Source organism: Mytilus edulis, chromosome 6 (genome assembly GCF_963676685.1).
Source record: "Mytilus edulis chromosome 6, xbMytEdul2.2, whole genome shotgun sequence".
Taxonomy (NCBI): Eukaryota; Metazoa; Mollusca; class Bivalvia; order Mytilida; family Mytilidae; genus Mytilus; species Mytilus edulis.
This window is the reverse complement of record NC_092349.1, coordinates 62,586,790-62,608,756: the sequence shown is the minus strand read 5'-3', so window position 1 is coordinate 62,608,756 and position 21,967 is coordinate 62,586,790. Positions and strand designations below refer to the sequence as shown.

Here is a 21,967-nt window from a genome sequence, read left to right as displayed (position 1 = left end):
CGGGTACAGCCTCAAAAATGAAATGCAAGCTTCAAAAGACCCTTTGAAAACAAGATGTAAAAAGTTAAAAAGGGGCACAAAGAGTTTAATCGAGTTAAGCATGGACAATCATTAGATTAATGCGATATTGGACATTGCACAGCAATACACGTCACTGATATTATATCTATAAACAATTGTTACTTTTCTTATCTAGAGCATTGTGTGAAAAAAACGAAACAATAAAATTCATTTAACAAACTCCAGTTATCGAATCATACGGCATCATTTAAAAGTGAAAAAGAAGCACTCATCAACCGCATTATAATGCTCACAAACATTAATAGCTGGTTAATGAAAAAAATACTACTGCAGAATATATTACGATAATTCATTGACTATATTGTAGCATATAGAAAGACAAAAGGGAAAAAAAGGAAAATGATGACCCCTTCCTTTCTCCGTTATCATTAGTCTATGTTTGTAGTTAATGATTAAGTAAATAGGTTTTACTTCAATAGGTTAAAACAAATTAAACAGGATCTTTTAAACGATTAATAGCTAAATGAAAATGTTGCAGACCGCACATATTTTTTAGAAGTCTTTTGCTTTTTATATCTCGTGTAAGTACGTACTTTCTTCTCCCCTTTTATACCTATATAGTGTCTTTCTATCGACTCATTGACTATCGGTGGTGGAAAATGGAGAACTGTGGAACCATCATATATTCTGTATATGCCTGGTCCGCGTCAGGAGCTGTAACTAAGTGGTTGTCGTTTGTTGCTGTCTATTTTCCTGTTCATTATTGTGTCAATGGTTTTACTTATGTCATTTCGTGGCCTCTTATAGCTGATTGTGTGGTATGGGTTTTGTTCGTTGTTGAAGGCCGTACGGTCACCAATAGTTATTTATTTTTGTGTCAATTTAGTCTCTTTTTAAGAGTTGTATAAATGAAAATAATATCATATCTTCTTTTATATAAATTTTCAAAACTGGTCTTTCTTGTTACTGCTGATTATTTTGCAAATAAGTCACTTAATTCGATCACATATTCGTTGTTCCTGGTACATTGTTTTCATTCTTTCCGATTATTTCATCTTCTTGAATAGTAATGTTAGTTTCCAAAACATATTCCAAAGAAGTTTTTGAGGATGTGTTCTCAGTTTCAGCGGAGCATATATTGGTTATTGAAGATAAGGAATTGTTTGACAAAATATTTTTTAAAACATCCAATATTTTTACTTCTGTAATCATCAATATCTGTGTCTTATCACAAAAGGGTGTATGCAGTTCAGTAACCTACACATATATAAAATACGAAAGAAAAAATCTACATATCAAAATACAGGAACCGAAGGCGTCTTTCTCTGTTTCAGCGTGACTTGGCGTGGTATATTTAATTGTTAGCCTCTATATTTAGTTGGTAAACAAAAACAATAATCGGATATCCGGTCAACAATGTGTTCAAAAGGCTCTATTCTCATAACTGTTTGAAAGGATACAATCACAAATGTAATTTTAAATCTGAAAGTTATGTCATTAAAACCATCCCCTACATCCTTAAAGTTTTGAAATGAACAACCCCTGACATTAAGGTCTCTACAAACGACTTAATCAGGTTATATATTAAAGTAGTTAACTGGGGCATTTTTTAATGGCAAACTGTGGTTTTTATTTCCATATAAAACAGACATCAATCCAAACGTCATAACAAAAACTCTTCGCATTTTTAACATCCACACATGTTTTCTAATGCAAGCTTGACAGATACCAATGGCAACCAGTGTTGTATTAAAAGTTCTTGCTTCATTTGTGTCTTATTTCAAAAATTATCAAAGGAGTGTGCATGTTCTAACCAGAAAACTAGAGAAGAAAGTCCGTACATATATTGCTGTTTCGCAATGGTCGAAATAATTTTTCAATTATTAGATTGCTTGTAAAAGAGGGACGAAAGATACCAAAGGGACAGTCAAACTCATAAATCTAAAACAAACTGACAACGCCATGGCTAAAAATGAAAAAGAAAAACAGAAAAACAATAGTACACATGACACAACATAGAAAACTAAAGAATAAACAACACGAACCCCACCAAAAACTAGGGGTGATCTCAGGTGCTCCGGAAGGGTAAGCAGATCCTGCTCCACATGTGGCACCCGTCGTGTTGCTTATGTGATTACAAATCCGGTAAATAGTCTAATTCGGTAGGTCATATTCATGAAAGTAAGCTGTATTTCCTTTTGTAACCCGCAAACTATTCAGTTAATCCGATTTTAACAAGGTTAGGAATCCTGTGTAAAATTGTTATGATAGTCCATGATCGGCCGATGGTATTTTCAGAATTTCCAAATGGCCAAATCGCTAAAGCACAAATTTGCAATAAGAAGTTCCGCAAGGATATGATGTTGCACGTGAGACACAAGTTTCTTACATAGCCTTGCTTGTGTACTAGGAAAGAATCAAAGTTTTGAAACCTAACAAAACACAAACAAGGGCAATGACAATGTGTAAATTGTAACATTTCACAAACAAAAATGTTTTACAATGCCTATAGACATTTACTTTTTAAAATATATAGTATTCGCTTGAATTTAAACGCATGCTGCAATTCAGTGACTTTAATTAAAAGCAACAACAAACAGAAAAGAAATGTTTCATGCAAAATAGAGGAAACCAATGCTTCATACTTTGTTTCAACGTTACCTAAAGATGGTAAATCGTATTTTTCCATTGATATACATTTACTAAAAAAAACATATCACCTCCACTTACCAAAAGAAATCTTTCATTTAGACTTTTTCTTGTAACAGAAAATTAAATAAAATTCATGACACATCCCAATTGCAATTTGCATTCTGTGTATATCGGCATTTAAACCATACAAAAGTCCTCAACGTTATGATATTAACACCGCCTGACATTAAGGTCCCAACAAATGACTTAATCATGTCATATATATTGGTAATTGGGACATATTCTATTGACAAAATATGGTTCATATATATTTCCCTGTAAAATACAGGCATTACCGTGGCCGTATTTGGCACACCTTTTTTTAATATTAAGTCCTCAATGCTCTTCAACTTTCTACTTGTTTGGCTTTATAACTTTTTTTATCTGAGCGTCACTCATGAGTCTTATGCAGACGAAAGGCGCGTCTGGTGTATTAAATTATAATCCTGGTACCTTTGATAACTATAATCAATCCAAACGTCATCACGAGAAGTGTCGATATTCTTAACTTCCAACATATACATCAAACAAGGTTTAAAGACACATTGTTGAACCACAGTTTGCAACTGTTCTTACGCATATTTACCATTTTCTAGGATGCGTTTACCATGTCAGAAATGTGACAGTTGTTTGCCATTCTTTCCGCTGGTACCTAAAGTCTTATTCTTTTACTTTATCTAATATTTAACATAGTCCAATGTTAGAATTTTTCAGGTTTTATGGAAGTTACCTTGAAAATCGTTATATTTGTTTACATCTTTAAACAAATAATGTATTATTTCTAAAGAGATGTGTCATTGTTTTTTTGGTTGTTTTTTTTTTTTTAATTCTTGATCAATTCTATTTTAAATCATATCACAAATAATTCCGCTCATAGTGCCCTCTGTTTTCTTTAGAGATGTGGATTATTTTGAATATTGTATATTTTGAATAATTCCATGTAAGAAAGGGCTAGTTATGATTCACGTGGTGACTACAATTTCATCTGGAATAGATAGCTTCATCAGGATATTTAGATATTAGAACCAAGAAAAATTAAACCTGCCATAGAAAGTTGCAAAAAGACATGGTGTTCGTATGCAATACACAAAAGTGTCTAATAGTTTCTTTAGTTCAATTAGAAATCAAGGTTTGGGAAAGTCATAATCACAAAACAGCAATTCCAAGTTTTATGAGATTTCTATAGACAAAAAACTTATGCAGTGTCAAAATACGTTTACTTTTGTAATCTGGCATGAGTAAAATTATAGAAATTGTCTTAATTTTAAACGAGTGCAGTTCAGTAACCTAAAAGAAAGCAAAAACAGGAAACTGTAACATTCGAAATACAGGAAACCAAGGCGTCACTCCCTGTTTCTAAGTTACTGGAATGGCCCATCCGGTACCAAAAACATAATATGTCATATAGCTCTATTCTCATTACAGTTACATTTTTAAATAAAAGTATTTGAACATACAATTCCATATATAGTTTGTTTTTGAACGAATCTGCAATAAAACCATCACCAAGTCCTTTAATTTTTAATATTAACCACATATGACATTAAAGTCCCAACAATTGATTTAATCAAGTCAAATATATCATTAATTAGAGCATATTTTATTGACACATTGTGTCTTGTTTAGTTCCTTATAAACGACAGGTGTCAATCTAAAACGTCAGGTAAAGAACTGTTGGCAATCTCAGCTTCCACATAGGTACATCAACCATGTTTTAAAAACTTGTCAGTTCAGCTGTTCCATCTAATTATATGTGTTCTGTTCGTACGATCTTCACATTTCGTAATATATCGCATGTACTTCGGGTTCTGAGCAGACTGGCAAATCCGCTTACGTTTGATTGTATCTTAAATGGTCGAAAACAGTTTTTGACATTTATCCTAAGATTTCTGTTCACTCTGCTAACAATTTGTTGTCAATACAATGGAGTTTTATGCCAATAAAGTCTCAACAAATGATTTAATCAAGTTAAATATATCAATAAGTTGGGCATATTTTATTGACACAATGTGAATTATTTATTTTCTTATCAATGACAGGTATAAATCAAAACGTCAAGTAAAGAACTGTTGGCATTCTTAACTTCCACACAGGTACATCAACCATGTTTTAAAAATTTATCAGTGTAGTTGCTAATTACAATTGCGGTGGTTTTTCGTACGATAGTCACATTTTGTAATAGTACCTCGGGTTCGAACAGACTGGCAAATCCACACAAGTTTTATTGTATCTAAAATGGTCGAACAAATGAGTATATTATCTGCAAGTATATGTCACGAAGGCTTTCTTTATATTTACATACAACCATTGTAACTAAGTGCAAAGAACAGTTTTTGCATTCCTGTATTTTATTTTTGCCTATGTTCTTTGTCTAACATGTCTAAATAGTATCTACGTGTCATTTAGTTTTTTCGTTGTTGTAACATTTGTGTTTTTAAAGTGATTAAGTAATAGCACAGCGTTTACTGCTTCACCACAATTTTTGACATTTTGTCTCAGATGTCTGTTTGTTTTGCAAACACTATGTTGTCAATACAATGTCATTTTATACGGCTGTAGTACATGAGATAGTTTCAACTAGCTATAAAACACCAGATTTATTCCACCATCTTCGACATAAGGAAATTTCCGTACCAAGACAGGAATATGACAGTTGTTTTCCGTTCGTTTGATGTATTTTGGGCTTCCGATATTTTGTCATTTGATACGGGACTTGCCGTTGAGAATATTCTTTGGGGTTCAGTACTTTTGTTATTTTAAGTTTAATTAAATTGTACACGTTTTCTTCTTCAGTAATTTCGTCATAAACAGAAAAAAAAATATAGCAGTCGTTCTTTAAAAATATTATGCCAATAGTTTTCTGAATTGAATTGTTTATATCTTTTCATGTCTTTAATAGCCAGCTATACGGTAGGTTACTTTTCTCATTGTTGAACGGTTGCTCTTAATTGCCTGCGTCTATTTCATTTGAACTAATTGGCAATCATACCACATCTCCCTATTTTTATCTTAAGCTACATGTTGAATTGTACTCTTTATGATGATGAATTGTGAAAAATGTGTTTTGTTAGTGCTGGTTACCCCAAATGACCTGGTGTTATTTATACATTTCCAGACATAACAAGACAATATGGACAATGAATATATAATGCAAAGTAAATATTTACATAATGACCTTTAGATATATATATAAATATGCACATGTTGACAACATAGTAGTTTATTAAACAAAGCTATTATTTGATTAAGCAAGCTAAAATGATATATAAGGATATTCCTCTAAAAGCGGATGCATTTTGATATAAAATAAACTAATAGTTATTTATTCTGTGTGAAGAATGACGCTGTCCATGGGACATCAATTTCACGCAAAAACAAACAAAGGCACAAAAAGAACGGAATGGTACACTTTAATTAAAACATCCGTGTTATCAAATATGGCACACGTGTATATATACAACAGAAAAGAAAGGGTCAATTTGGCAGTATTAAACACTGAAAATAACTTTCGAACGCAGTTTAAGAGCTAGCTGGATTATATGTTTTAGTAAATGTGTAATAAGGCGATTTTGTATAATCTATATCCTCGTCTCATGGGTTATCGTGCTATTAAGAGTGCATTGTGGTGTCACATCTATTAAACATCATGCACAATACGAATTCATATTACATACGAAAACATATGATCTGACCATAAGATATAAATTTTAAGATTTTGTAAAATCACAAGTAGCCATTTTTAATGACTTTCTGAAAAGTCTGAAATTATTATGCATCTTGTGAAATCACTTAAAATAATGCTGGAGACTTTGTATAATTATTAATTTGATGCTAAAACCAAACATTAAATTTACAATTAACATTGGGCATGTGTAAGAGACAACATCCCGATCAAAGAGCAGAAAACAGCCAAAGTTCACCAATAGGGGTTCCACAAACCGAGATAATAATACCGCACAAGGAGAAAGGCTTCAGCTGGACATTAGATAAACATGTGTACCACTTCATTGAAAATGGTTGTCATACTAAACTCAAAAACATATAAATGAACTAAAATTTTAAAAAAAATCTTCAAGACTTACAAAGGCCAGGGTGTAGTAGTAAGTGGAATTCATTTTCTTGGTAGTGTCGTATTTATTAAATCAAGTTGATGAATCTTTTTCCCACCTTTTGCTTGTATGCAATTATTGTTACATTGCATGATATATTTTTTTTAAATGAAATATTGTTGTACTACATATGATGATATAAACTTTACTTTACCTCTGAAGTAGGTGCACAAATGCATATTACCTCTATTAAATATTTATCAAAGGTACCAGGATTATAATTTTACTAGAATTATCATTGATATGTTCATAATTATAAATTAACTGTGAACAAAATTTACAATTTTTGAAATACTAAAGCTTTTCTACCGCAGGAATAGATTACCTTAGCTGTATTTGGCAAAACTTTTAGGAAATTTTGGTCCTCAATGCTCTTCAATTTCGTACTTTATTTTGGCCTTTTTAACCATTTTTGATTTTTTGGTATCTTTGATGAGTTTATTTAGTACGCCAAACGTGCGTTTCGCCTACATAAGACTCGTCAGTGACGCTCATATCAAAATATTTATAAAGCCAAACAAGTACAAAGTTAAAAAGCGCAAAAATATGTTTAAACAATAGAAGTCTATTTTTTATTCAATATTAGTTTTCGCACTGATTTACATGTATTTATTCCAGTAAAACCCTCAAATGTCATTTATAATTGTTTCACTTGATATCATTAATGTTTACTGACGCAAATGGAATGTCAATAGAGCATGCACTGTCATTTTTTAATGCAAAACACTGCTTGATAGCATGGCTTGTTAAAATGTATTAAATATTTATAGAATAAACACATGATGAAAAACGTGAACGGGGCTATATGGGCTGCAGCAACAGGTTTACCCTCAAGAGGGGCGAAAGATACCAAAGGGACAGTCAAACTCATAGATCGAAAATAAACTGACAACGCCATGACTAAATTTGAAAAAGACAAGCAGACAAATATGTTTACACATGACACAACAATAAAGACTGAGCAACACGAACCCCACCAAAAACTTGGGGTGATCTCAGGTGCTCCGGACGGGTATAAGCAAATCCTGCTCCATATGTGGCACCCGTCGTGTTGCTCAATAGTGAAAGGCAAGCTTCAAAAGACCCTTTGGAAAAAAGATGTAAACATTTAAAAAGGAGGCACTGTTGTCATATCTCTAAACAATGTATAACTTACTAGACAAGGGCATGGTGTAAAAATAACGAATCAATAAAATTCATCTAAACAAACTTCAGTTATCGAATCAATGCTTCAGATGGCATCATTTAGTGAAAGAGAATCACTCATAACCCTCATTATTATATGCTCACAAACAGTGAAAGCTGGTTGATGAAACAACTACTACTGCCGAATATATAACGATAAATCAATGACTGCATTGAAGCATATCGACAGGCAAAACATCGTCATTTCAAAAGATTTTGAATACAAATTAAAAATGATATGCCCCTCACTTTTTTCAATAATCCGTCTTCTATGTTTGTTAGAAGTCTTTTGCTTTTTATATCTCATGAAAGTACTTCCTTCTCCACTTTTTAAACCAATATAGTGTCGTTCTATAGTCTCATTGGACATCGATTGTGGAAATGAAGAATTGTATAACCATCATACATTCTGTATATGACTGTCTCGAGTCAGGATTCTGTAACTCAGTGGTTGTCGTTTGTTGCTATCGCACTGGTTTATTTTTCGTTCATTAGTTTGTACATTACATTAGACTGTGTGAATGGTTTTACTTATGTCATTTCGGGGCCTTTTATAACTGACTGTGCGGTATGCATTTTGCTCGTTTATGAAGGCCGTACGGTAACTTATAGTTCTTTATTTTTGTGTCAATTTTGTCCCTTTTTAAGAGTTGTATAATTGAAAATAATATCATATTTTCTTTTTATATTAATTTTCAAAATTGGTCTTTCTTGTTACTGCTGATTATTTTGCAAATAACTCACTTAATTCGATCACATATTCGTTGTTCCTGGTACATTGTTTTCATTCTTTCCGATTATTTCATCTTCTTGAATAGTGATGTTAGTTTCCAAACCATATTCCAAAGAAGTTTTTGAGGATGTGTTCTCAGTTTCAGCAGAGCATATATTGGCTATTGAAGATAAGGAATTGTTTGACAAAATATTATTTAAAACATCCAATATTTTTACTTCTGTAATCATCAATATCTGTGTCTTATCACAAAAGGGTGTATGCAGTTCAGTAACCTACACATACATAAAATACGAAAAAAAATCTACATATCAAAATGCAGGAACCGAAGGCGTCTTTCTCTGTTTCAGCATGACTTGGCGTGGTATATTTAACTTTTATACTCTATATTTAGTTGATAAACAAAAACAACAATCGGATATCCGGTCAACAATGTGTTCAAAAGGCTCTATTCTCATAACTTTTTGAAAGCATACAATCAAAAATGTAATTTTAAATCTGAACGTATTTGCATTGAAACCATCCCCTACATCCTTAAAGTTTTTAAATGAACAACCCCTGACATTAAGGTCTCTACAAACGACTTAATCAGGTTATATATAAATGTAGTTAACTGGGGCAAAATTTAATAGCAAACTGTGGTTTATTTATTTCCATATTAAGCACAGACATCAATTCAAACGTCATAACAAGGAGTGTGAACAATCTAACCAGAAAACAAGAGTAGCAAGTCCCAACAAATTTCATAGTTTTGCAAGTTGTCGAAATAATTCGTTTAGTATAGGATTGCTTGTAAGTTTTTTTCATTTTGTAGCATGCAAAATATTTAATCAATAAGGTTTTAGCAAAGTTTTGAATTCTATTTTCAAATTGTTTTGTTAGTCCATTTGTATATTCAGATTTTTAAAATGGTCAAATCGTTATAAAGAAGACATTTGCCATTAGAAGTTGCGAAACAGATAGGAAATAGTCTTACGCGGAAGACAAAAGTTCATGTTATAGCCTAAAGCTTGCTTGTGTACAGTACATGTACTCGACAAAGTTTTGAAAGTGAACAAACACAAAACGGTCAATGTTAAGTTTAAGATGTGACAAAAAATGTTGTACGATGCCAATAAACGGTTATATTGTGTTATCTAATACGACTAAAAACCATGGCTTCACTGTCTTTAAGCGTTACCTAAATGTGATGTATATACATTTTCTTCCCTATATGAATTTGCAAAGAGTACCCCCTCCGCTATCAAAAGATATCTTACATTATGCCTTTTTGTTGTAACTGAAAATTAAATAAAATTCTAGGCACAATCCCATTTACAATTTGTATTCTGTATATATCGGCATTAAAAGTCCTTAAATTTAAAAAATTAACACCGTCTGACATTGAGATCCCAACAAATGACTCAATCATGTCATATAAATAGTTAATTGGGACATATATTTTATTGACAAACTGTAGTTCATGTATTTCCCTTTTAAATGCAGGCATCAATCCAAACGTCATGACGAGAAGGTTTGATATTCATAACTTCCAACGTATACATCAACCAAGGTTTAAATATACATCGATGTACCAGCGGTTGTAACTGTTTTAACCACGTGTTCTTTCTTGATTATTGTCCTCCTTCAAAACTAATATCACAGTTGTGCAGTATCTATTCAGAACACTAGAATTAGAAGTCCTCACATAATATTTTGTAACACAAATGGACGAAACATTTTGCAAGCTTGTAAGTCCCATTTGCTTTTATCATCGCAAAATATAAATTTCATTTTATGCAAGATAGAATATCCATTAAAATATTTGTTTTAATCTTTTTATCTTTTCCAGGATTCTTTAAGTTTTTACCATTTTCTTGGATCCATGTACCAAACAAAGAATTAGACAGTTGTTTTCCATTGTAACCACTGGTTGAAAAAGTCCACGCTATATTTTGTGAGGTTGTATGTACTACCCTCTTTTGTTTCCTTGGAGTTCGTTATATTTGTTTATATTTTTAATATTTTTAAACAATTAAGTATTATTTCTAAAGTGATTCACATTCGATTTTTAAAATTACCTCTGGTTTTTTTTAAATATGTGGATTCGTTTGAATTTTGTATATATTAAATAATTACAAGAGGAAAATAGCTAATAATGATTCCAGCGGTGACTACAATTGTTTCTGGAATAGCTTCATTATGTAGGCTCACGAACAACACTTTTAAAAGTCAAAGATACAATCTTAAAAGATATAAGAACCAAACATAGTAAAATCTGCCATAGGAAGTTGCAAAAAGACATGGTGTCCGTACGCAATTCACAAAAGTGTGTAATAACTTTTTTTTGTTCCATAACATATCAAGATTTGATAAAGTTATAATCACAAAAAAGGCGAATTTAAAGTTTAGGTTGTGCCATTTTTATAGATCAAAATGTTTTGTAACGTCCATTTACGTTTACTTTTGTAATCTGACACGAATAAAATTTTAGTGTGTGTCTTAATTTTAGACTAGTGCAGTTCAGTAACCTGAAAAAAAAGCAAAAACAAGAAACTTTATAATTCGAAATTCAGGAAATCAAGGCGTCACCCCCTGTTTCAACGTTACTTAAATATATTGTTTTTGAATTTTTCGACTCTATAATTACATACTAAATACTAGTAATACCAGAAATAGTCTATCCGGTAACAAAAAAATAATCTGCCATAAAGCGCTATTCTCATTACTGCGGGAAAAAATTTAAAAAAAGTATATAAACATACAATTCCATATATATATAATTTGTATTCTGAACGCATCTGCATTAAGACCATCCCCAAGTCCTTTAATTTTTAATTGTAACCACCATGAAATTAAAGTCCTAACAATTGATTTAATCAAGTTAAATATATTATTAATTGGGGCATATTTTATTGACACACTGTGACTTATTTAGTTCCTTATAAATGACAGGTGTCAATCTAAAACGTCAAGTCAAGACTTGTTGGCATTCTTAACTTCCACACAGGTACATCAACTATGCTTTAAATATTTATCAGTGCATCTGTTCCTTATAATAAAATACTAGGTGTTCTTTTCATATGATGATTTATTTCTTAATAAATCGCATAAGCAAACTAGCAAATCCAGTATGTAAATTGGTCGAAAAAAAAGTATATCTTCTGCACGCATGTCATGAAGCATTCTCTTTATATTTGCATCCTACCATTGTAGTTTTGTGCTATGGATATTTTTGTATTCCTGTGTTTCATTTTTTCTTATATTCTTTGTGTATAGAGTATCTACATGTTTTGTTTTTCGTTGTTGCTATTGTTGTGTTTATTTTTAAGTGATTAAGTTACAACACAATGTTGACTATCTTACCTTAATTATTTTACATTCTTCCTTACATGTCTGTTTGCTTTGCTAACATTTGTTGTCAATACAATGGCATTTTATGCGGCTGTTATACAAGTGAGAGTTTTAGCTAGCTATAAAACCAGATTTCATCCACCATTTTCTACGTAAGGAAATACCCGTACCAAGTCAAACATATGACAGTTGTTCTCCGCTCGTTTGATGTATTTGAGAATTCGATATTTGTCATTTGATAAGGATTTTGCTGTTTGTAGTTAAGTAATTTTAAAAATTTACGTTTTATTGGATTTTATTCTTATGTTATTTCGCCATATCAGAAAAGATATAACAGTCAACCCTTAAATAAAATTATGCCTTTAGTTTTCCCAGAATTATTTTTTTTTTCATGAGGAAGCCTTTAATAGCCGACTATAAGATATTTTTCTCAACGCTGAAGGCCGTATGGTTGTCCCTAACTGCTAACATCTACACCATTTAAACTCTGGCAGAAAGTTGTCTCATTGGCAATCAGACAACATCTCCTTTTTATATCTTAAACTACATGTTGAATGTTATTCCTTATGATCAGTATGGAATGATGATGAATTGTAAAATAAAATGGGTTACCCCCAAGGACTTGGATGTATTTTGTTAGTGCTGGTTACCTCCAAGGACTTGGATGTATTTTTCTAGTGCTAGGTTACCCCCAAGGACTTGGATGTATTTTGTTTGTGCTGGTTACCCCCAAGGACTTGGATGTATTTATACATTCCTAGACAAAACACGACAATATGGACAATGAATATATAATACAAAGTAAATATTTACATAATGACCTTAGATACATATGTAATGTATGCAGATGTTGACAACATCGTAGTTTATTAAACAATGCTTTTGTTTGATTAAGCAAGTTAAAAGAAATAAGTAAGGACGTATTCAACTATTAGTGGGTAACTTTTTATATAAAATACACCATTTTTTATTTTTTTTAAGCTTGGTGATTTCATTTGCACAAGTTGTTCTGGTGCAATTGGGATGTTACTTTCATGCGTAGACAAACAAAGCCAAAAAAGGGTTTGCTTTGAATTAAAACATCTGGATTAAAAAATGTGGCACACGTGTAGATATTCTTAAGAAAAGAAAAGGATCAATTATGCAATACTGAAAAATATCTGAATAAAATTTGCAAATTTAGTTTTAGAGCTTGCAAATATCTTTGTTTAAGTAATTGTAAAATAATGGATTTTGTATAATCCATAAAATATACATAGATTTGAGATGAGAATGGGATTAGGAAATGTATCAAATATTTATCAAAAGTACCAGGATAATAATTTTATACGCCAGACGCGTGTTTCGTCTACATAAGACTCATCAGTGACGCGCAGATCAAAATAGTTAAAAAGCCAAACAAATAGAAAGTTGAAGAGCATTGAGGACCCAAAATTCCCAAAAGTTGTGCCAAATACGGCTAAGGTAATCTACTCCTGGGGTAAGAAAATCCTTAGTTTTTCGAAAAATTTAAAAGTTTTGTAAACAGAAAATTTATAAAAATGACCATATAATTGATATTCATGTCAACACCGAAGTGCTGACTACTGGGCTGGTGATACCCTCGGGGACGAAACGTCCACCAGCAGTGGCATCGACCCAGTGGTGTAAATATTTATCAAAAGTACCAGGATTATAATTTTATACGCTAGACGCGCGTTTCGTCTACATAAGACTCATCAGTGACGCTCAGATCAAAATAGTTAAAAAGCCAAACAAATACAAAGTTGAAGAGCATTAAGGACCCAAAATTCCCAAAAGTTGTGCCAAATACGGCTAAGGTAATCTACTCCTGGGGTAAGAAAATCCTTTTTTTTTTTCGTAAAATTTAAAAGTTTTGTAAACAGAAAATTTATAAAAATGACCATATAATTGATATTCATGTCAACACCGAAGTGCTGACTACTGGGCTGGTGATACCCTCGGGGACGAAACGTCCACCAGCAGTGGCATCGACCCAGTGGTGTAAATATTTATCAAAAGTACCAGGATTATAATTTCATACGCCAGACGCGCGTTTCGTCTACATAAGACTCATCAGTGACGCTCAGATCAAAATAGTTAAAAAGCCAAACAAATACAAAGTTGAAGAGCATTGAGGACCAAAATTCCCAAAAGTTGTGCCAAATACGGCTAAGGTAATCTACTCCTGGGGTAAGAAAGAGACAACAAATCCACCAAAGAGCAGAAAACAGCCATAGGTAACCAATGGGTCTTCAACACAGCGATAAAATCCCGTATCCAGAGGAGGGCTTCATCTTGTCCCTTGCCAAAATTGTGTACTAGTTCAGTGAAAATGGAAGTCACATTCAACTCTATTAACATATAAATGAACTAAAATTTAAAAAAAATATACAAGACCAACAACGACCAGAGGCTCCTGACTTGGCCAGGCGCAAAAATGCGACAGGATTGAATATGTTTTGTGAGATCCCAACCCTCCCCTATACCTATAGCAATGTAGAAGAAACAAACATACAGCAATATGCATATTTAAACCCAGTTTAAAAGAAGTCCGAGTCAAGTTTCATGTTACATGTTTCAGAAATACATTTGTCAAATAAAAGGGAAAAAAACACGTGTAAAGTGTTTTTTTAAATGACGTTACCTATTAATAATATTTTACACTGGTTATGAATGAAAGCCCTATGTACAGGTACAAAGATTATAAATTATAATACAAAATGTACTTCGTTTAGCACGATATAGTTATCTGTCGTCACCTGTTACATAATTGGCTGACCTGCACTACGCTAGGCTCGTGCGTAGTTATGCACAGCATTTCTTTCCCCAGAATATATTCATTTAGAAAAAAACGTGTTTTTTTACATAAATATTAGATAATTAAACTGCTTGACAATGAGACATAATTTGTCTAAATCAACCTGCTCTCAAAATTAAACTGTTTTCTTGTTATTAGGTTAACGATGCCTGTACTAGTACATCTTCATGTTTTACAAAGTTCTAATCGGAAAACTCATCAGATATACAAGGTATATAATTTTGTCTACAACAAACTCCTCAATCGAAAAACTTTAAAAGTCCAAACAAAGAATGAAGTTGAAGAACATTGGAAAAATAGTTTATATTATAAAAGTAAGGAGATGTGTATGATTGCCAATGAGACTAGTTTAGTGCACAAAATTCTGACAATCTTCCACGTTACAAGTATCTTGTTATCTCCAAAAGTCACATTTTAGATTGTAACCTTGGTCAACACACCTCAAGATCGAAGATTTCCCCGAGGACCAGTTTATTTGAAAATGTCTTCTAGCACCAGTTTGTTCGAAGATATGTCTTAGCACCTCCTTGTTTGAAAATATACGTATCACCTCCACTTTGAGTAGGAATCTAGCCTCCATTTCCATACACATTTTGTACCAAATAAGATGCATTTTTTTGTATTATGCTGTACATTTAAGTGATGCACATATATCGTGTATGTTTATCTGTTTAAATCCGGGTTTTTTTCTCCAAATTCATAGCTTATATGTGGACGATCATTTGATTTAATGGAGGAGATAGGAGGGGTAAAAAGCGAATTTATTGGCCTTGTTCGAGCTGAAAAAAATATCTTGCATAAGACAGGATGAAAATGAATTTGCTCGAACATAAAATGCAATCGTGTACAATGTGCCAATAAATTTACACGCGGTAAAAAATAAGCATGCGTACCAACAGATGAAAATGAATAGTTAATACGATAAACATCCTTTTGCCAGCCTCATCGTGTTACATGTGAAAATAATTTCAACATAAAAAGTTTAACGAACAGTAAAAGATGTCGTAGTACAAAATCACAATTATAAAAAAAAAGTTTCATAATACTTCTAATTATTTCAGTATATCATTCACAAGTTATCATAACTTACACCTTTCTCCCTAAAATAGAATAAAAACAAGAATTCAAACTGAGAAGAGAAAGTAATCAAAAGAGATAAGATGAAAATAAACAATTTGAGATTCAATTTTTTGCAAGTCGGTATTTATATATAAACAAAAGAAGATGTGGTATGAATGCCAATGAGAAAACTCTCCACTAGAGACTAAATGACGTACATGAAGCAGCTATAGCCCATTGTTAGGCCTTCATAATTAGAAAAACCCGTATCACGCAGCAAGCTATAAAAGACCCAAAGTGGTAAACGTAAAACAAATAAACTAGAAAACAAACGGCCAAATTTATTTAAAAACTGTACATAAACGAAAAGTAAATACGACAAAGAGCAACTAACGGTAACTACTGAATCATAGGAACGTTACATCAACTTGATAAAAAAAAATATTCATGAGGTATCATATTATGGCCTTTTTTGTTTTCTGTTTATGCCTCGATAAAATTATTATAGGTAGTTGATTGTATTTACACACCAACAAATAATACTTCAACAAAATACGTAATTCATTAAATGTATAACGATTTAATTCTTTTGGAAAAAAATCATGCATTTTATTAAAGTGTTGTGATATATTTGTCTACCATTTTAAAAGCTTTCGTTAATCGAAATTCCAAACGATGAAATCCAGTCGCCATTTTTTCAACAGATTCTACAAACAATTCAAGTTCGTCTTTATTCGTTGGAATAGGCCTCATCGAACCAAAGTCCAAGTAATTTTTTTTATGAGCAGGGATCTTTGGTCCATCAACTTTTCTTTTAGTTGCTTGTTTCAACATGTATTCTCGTCGTGTTGGTTTGTTGGTGGTAGACCCAAAAGGATCAGGTGCTGGCGTTGGGCCCATCATTTCTGATGACATACCTTGAGGATTTCCTTGCATATTTCCCCACATTGATCCAGCGGCTCCATCAAAATGGGCATACTGTGGTGGCATTTGTCCGTAGAATTGTTGTGCTTCAACACCAGCCTGAGGCATCATATTCCACACATTTTGTGAAACAACAAAAGCAGGTAATAATAACGGTAGGTAAGAAAGAAAATTCATCTATTAAAAAAAGAAAAATTGTTAATATAAAAAACGGACGACTGCATTGCTCAAAACATAGATTTGCTAAAGAGATAAGATTTCTTTGAGTCGTTTTGGTTGTTGGGTTGCAATGTTATTAACGTATACCTCATTATTTGTGTTCATGAATGGACAGTTCAATTGATCAATTGATTCGTTCATTCTAGAACCTCGGTGGACCCGAGGTCTTTTGAGTTCATCTATAGTGATCACTTAATTGTCAACACTATAGTGTTGAGTTCGATCCCTACTCTTGGAATGTGCGTTCAACTCCGACTACGAATGTATAATTTACTGTCATTGTTCAAACTTTCCTCTATGATATAAAAAAAAAAGTGCAAAAATTGATGTTGAACACCAACGAACAATTATTGGTTCATTGTTCTGTATCCCCATTTAATTGTACATTATCAAATAAGGTAGGTAATAGGGATCAAATAATTGGAGGGGGTGGTATTTGATGTCTGTATATTGGCGCTTGCACAATATAGTTGATGTTCTCTTTTAGAAAAAAAAGTATTATAGCAAAAATATCGAACTTCTTGAAAAATTCAAAACAGAAAGTCTTTTACCAAATGGAAAAATCGTTTTATTTCTAGCTAAACCTCTCTCATGTATGAAATCCATTATATTGACAATCATACTCTTGCTATTAATCATTTTTTTCTTCAGTTATGATGGCCTTTATGGGGATATTATTTACTACTAAAGCTTGTTTCATTTTGATTTCTAGCTATTGGTTTCCAGGCTTACCACCAAATTCATTAGTATGCCAAAAGATATATGTACGGACAGTACAGAACAATATATCAGTTGAAAGATTTAACGTGCCTCATACGAATTCTCAAATACCTATTTTAAAATAATATCCTGTCTTTAATTTTGATGTTTTTGTATATTTACATATATTTACATAAACTATTAAAATTAGGTCCTTAATCCTTAAATAAAATGGGTATATCCTGTGTGTGCTGATCTGGCGTTATGCAATCATAAATCAATCAATCAATCTTAAATAAAATGTCTTCCACCTACTGAAACAAGCCAGAAATAAAGAATAAAGTAAAGATTTCATACCTTGTTAATGTTGCCGCTTTAATATATAAATAAATGCGTAACTTAATTTGTCATACCTGACATGAACATGGACTGAATATATTAACAGCCTTTAATTAATTTTCTAATTATAAATACAAAGTGACCGACAAGCTACGTGCTTGTACGTATATGCTTGTATTCACGTTGACAACTTCCGTTCTTTATCAGACTTATTTAGCTTTTAGAGGATTTTATTAGACTCATTCAGATTTTACATGAATTTGATTGAAATCACAAATGAATTTATAATGTTATTTACTCCAAAAGTACACACAAAGATGCTACGAGGGACAAAATGTCATGGCATTGACTAGAGTGATTTAATAATTGGGTTATTTGTCTGATATCAACTTTAAAAGATGTTGGTTATGCCTAAAAACTTTATATTTAGTACACATTTTTATTTTCAAAATTAAGATGAAAGCAGTATGTGAGCGACATTATTTGCAACTAAATAAAAGTTGCATTTATGATTTAAACGAAATTTTGGTTATTCGTTAATGAGACAGCAACCAAAACAACACAAAAAAGAAAGACATTTTAAGGTCTACAAACAGTCTCTAACAATAGACCAGAGTCTAAGTAATATTTCAAGCTCTATTTTCATATATTTTCCAATTGTCGTTACCAACCACACAATCTATCCACTTTTTGTCGAACGTGACTTACCGAATATGACTTACAAACAGGATTTACCTTAGATAAGCAACAGAACGAGTGCCACATGTGCAGCAGTTTCTGTTTTTCTCCAGCAGCACCTAAGATCTCCCCCGGTTTTCGATGCAGTTTGTGTTGCCCAGTCTCAAGTTTCCTATGTTGTGCTATGTATACTGCTGCATGTGTTTTGGTGGTTTTCTGTTTATTTGTTTTTTCCTAGGCGTTGTCAGTTTGTTTTCGACGTATAAGTTTGGTGTCTTTTGTCTCTTTTGTCTAAATCACCCGGAGTCCAGAAAAGACATACATTATACTAAGGCAAATTCAAAATCAACTACAGCATTTATTAAGAACATATTGATCTATTCGTAACTCTGTAGAAACTGCATCAATCGAAAAATTTAAGAAAACATTTTTCATCATTGTGGATATACTTAGCAAGTTTCTTTTAGGCCAGCATTATACTGGTTAGTTAAGTTGTCAATGGAGTCAAAAACTCTTTGTTTTTGTTAGTTGGTTTTCTATTGGTATCCATCTGATGAGTTAATCCTCTTTCAACTGATTTTTATATTTCGTTCTTATGTTGTACTGTTACACCACTGTCCCAGTTAAGGGGAGGGTTGGGATCCCGCTTACATGTTTAACCCCACCACATTCTGTATGTATGTGCCTGTCCCAAGTCAGGAGTGTGTAATTCAGTGTTTGTCGTTTGTTGATGTGATATTACATATTTGTTTTTCGTACATAAATTAGGCCGTTATTTTTCTCGTTTGAATTGTTTTACATTTTTATTTTCGAGTCTTTTATAGCTGACCACGCGGTATGGGATTTACTCATTATCGGTGACCTGCAGGTGTTAATTTCTGTATCATGTGGTCTCTTGTAAAGAGTTGTCTCATTGGCAATCATACCACATCTTCTTTTTTTATATTATATATCTTGATGATACAACTATGTCTTATTCGTGAACAAAGGGAGAAGATGGTTTCCCTTTGATATTACTCTAGCTGTAATATATTATGAATAAAAGGCACATTCATCAATGAAACAGTAATCAAGTAACAATATTGATGGAACTGAACATATGGACATAATATCTCTGTAATAGTTATCCCATTCGGACTTGGTGTGTCAGTGTCAAATCACCCCAATGGCCGGAGGCCACAGGGTGATCTAACAACACTGACATACCAAGTCCGAATGGGATAGCTATTTTACATCCCAGCTATTTTAGATTAGACGAAAAACACTTTACAATTCATAAATCTAGTTTAGAACGCCTCACAACCATTTTAATATACTTTACATATTACTATGTAATGTATAAAAAGTAAAATCACAAAAATACTGAACTTAGAGGAAAATCAATTCGGAAAGTCCATAATCACATGGCAAAAACTAATAACAAAACGCATCAAAAACGAATGGACAAGAACTGTCATATTCCTGACTTGGTACAGGCATTTTCAAATGTAGAAAATGGTGGATTAAACCTGGTTTTGTAGCGCTAACCCTCTCACTTTGATGACAGTCTCATCAAATTCCATTATATTTACATTGATGCGTTAACTAAACAGACACAATAAATAAAATAGTCAAAATATGAGTACATCAGTCATCATCGTATAACAATTTTAAAAGGAACAATTTAACAGAACACAAAAACATCTATCTACAAACACATCTGTCTGACGTCAGAAAATTTTATACGTCACATAGATTTGTCGTTCAATGTGCATACAAACAATTTTAAAATTTACCTAGGCAATGTTAGCATACAGGGTTAAAAAATAGGCAATGTTAGCAAACAGGGTTAAAAAATCAAAAGTATGTAAGAATAAATTTCAGAAATAGACCGACATTTAATTACTAGTCCAAAAGTTATACCATTTATAACCCCCGAACATGATGACTAAATATGAAACCATGTCAACTCTCCCCACTGGCCAATCGGCCAACCCTTTAATCGCCACTTTCTAAAAATCGTCAAACTCTTGATTACCAACTCGCCCCACTTTTGAAAAAGAGTAAAATGTCATTGAACAACTCACTTATTTACGAAAAGGGTTAAAACCCCACTGAATAAAGGTCTGCCAACTCGCCCCACTTATGAAAATATCTTGCTTCCTTTTAAAATGTTAAATTACTGATAGGTGGTAACCAGTCGTCCTGGTGTAGGGGTATGTGTCGTGGGTTGATATACTAAAGGTCTTGGGTTCGAATCCCAGCATGGACACTGGATTTTCGCTACATAAATTTTGATAGATAGTCTTTTCCGTTTAAATAATTCTAAGTTTTATAGTTGATTTGACATCCCCGCCAAAATGTTACAAAACAAAGGAAAGCATGCAAAACAAAGAAACTCAAGCTGTGGTGATCTGGTAGGGGAGATCTGAGTTTCTGGTAGAAAAAAGGATGTGGGATGTAATGTTGCATTACCAAAGAATAGAGGTCCAAAACCGTTGTTCTAATGTCATTTATCATTTATTATTTAATTGTAATTTTTGATATTACATCAGATTTATAACATACTTTGGGTTTTGGAAATTCAAAACAATAACTTTGTCACGGAAAAACAATATTGGGGTACAAACCCCACAAGGTAGTACAATAGGTAGTTAAATTACTATCTGTTGATAAGCTCTCGCAATTACCTATTGTACAATTTAAATGGACAAATTGTAATGACATTTTGTTATATTTTGACCAGACGATAGGTATAACAATAGCGCAAATGTTATAACAGTATCTTAAAAATGTAAGTGATTCATGCAAAGCTCGGATATAGTATGTCATTCATGTTTATGTGTCCTAACTTACAAGCAAAATGTTCTCATGGTCTTAAATATAAAATTGAAGGATATTCAATTTTGCAATTATGCCTTTTGCTCCATTATTCAATTAAGCTTAGTTTGATTCACATTGCAGGTGGTACATTCATAGCTGGAGACGCATACCATGTTGACGCAACCGGTCTCGCTACTTTTGATGTTCTTACATATTCATTTTGTTTTGTTTATTTACCTGAATTTGTCTTTTCAAAATCATATATATGAGATTTGATTTTTTTGTGAACAACTTTTGCTTTTGTTTACTGCTTTTGTACTTTTATAGTTTTCCCCCGTATGTGTACCATTTTGA

General features: G+C 32.4%; 1 protein-coding gene across 1 annotated transcript; it reads right to left on the bottom strand.

Annotated features, from left to right (window-relative positions):
* Positions 1-16,512: 16,512 nt before the first annotated feature.
* On the bottom strand, positions 16,513-19,002 carry LOC139526170 (uncharacterized). The gene is made up of 2 exons (XM_071321296.1): positions 18,869-19,002; positions 16,513-17,053 (listed from the first exon to the last, which is right to left on the bottom strand). The coding sequence occupies exons 1-2, from the start codon at positions 18,896-18,898 to the stop codon at positions 16,565-16,567; spliced, it is 519 nt and encodes a 172-aa protein (XP_071177397.1). The 5' UTR covers positions 18,899-19,002; the 3' UTR covers positions 16,513-16,564.
* Between the last annotated feature and the right edge of the window lie 2,965 nt (positions 19,003-21,967).

What these genes read in the sequence shown, in the direction of transcription:
- LOC139526170 (XM_071321296.1), bottom strand. Translation starts at nt 18,898, where the DNA reads ATGTGGCACTCGTTCTGTTGCTTATCTAAG. An exon ending in CGTTCTGTTGCTTATCTAAG is followed by an intron (nt 17,054 to 18,868) that starts GTAAATCCTGTT and finishes TTTTTTTAATAG; the next exon opens with ATGAATTTTCTTTCTTACCT.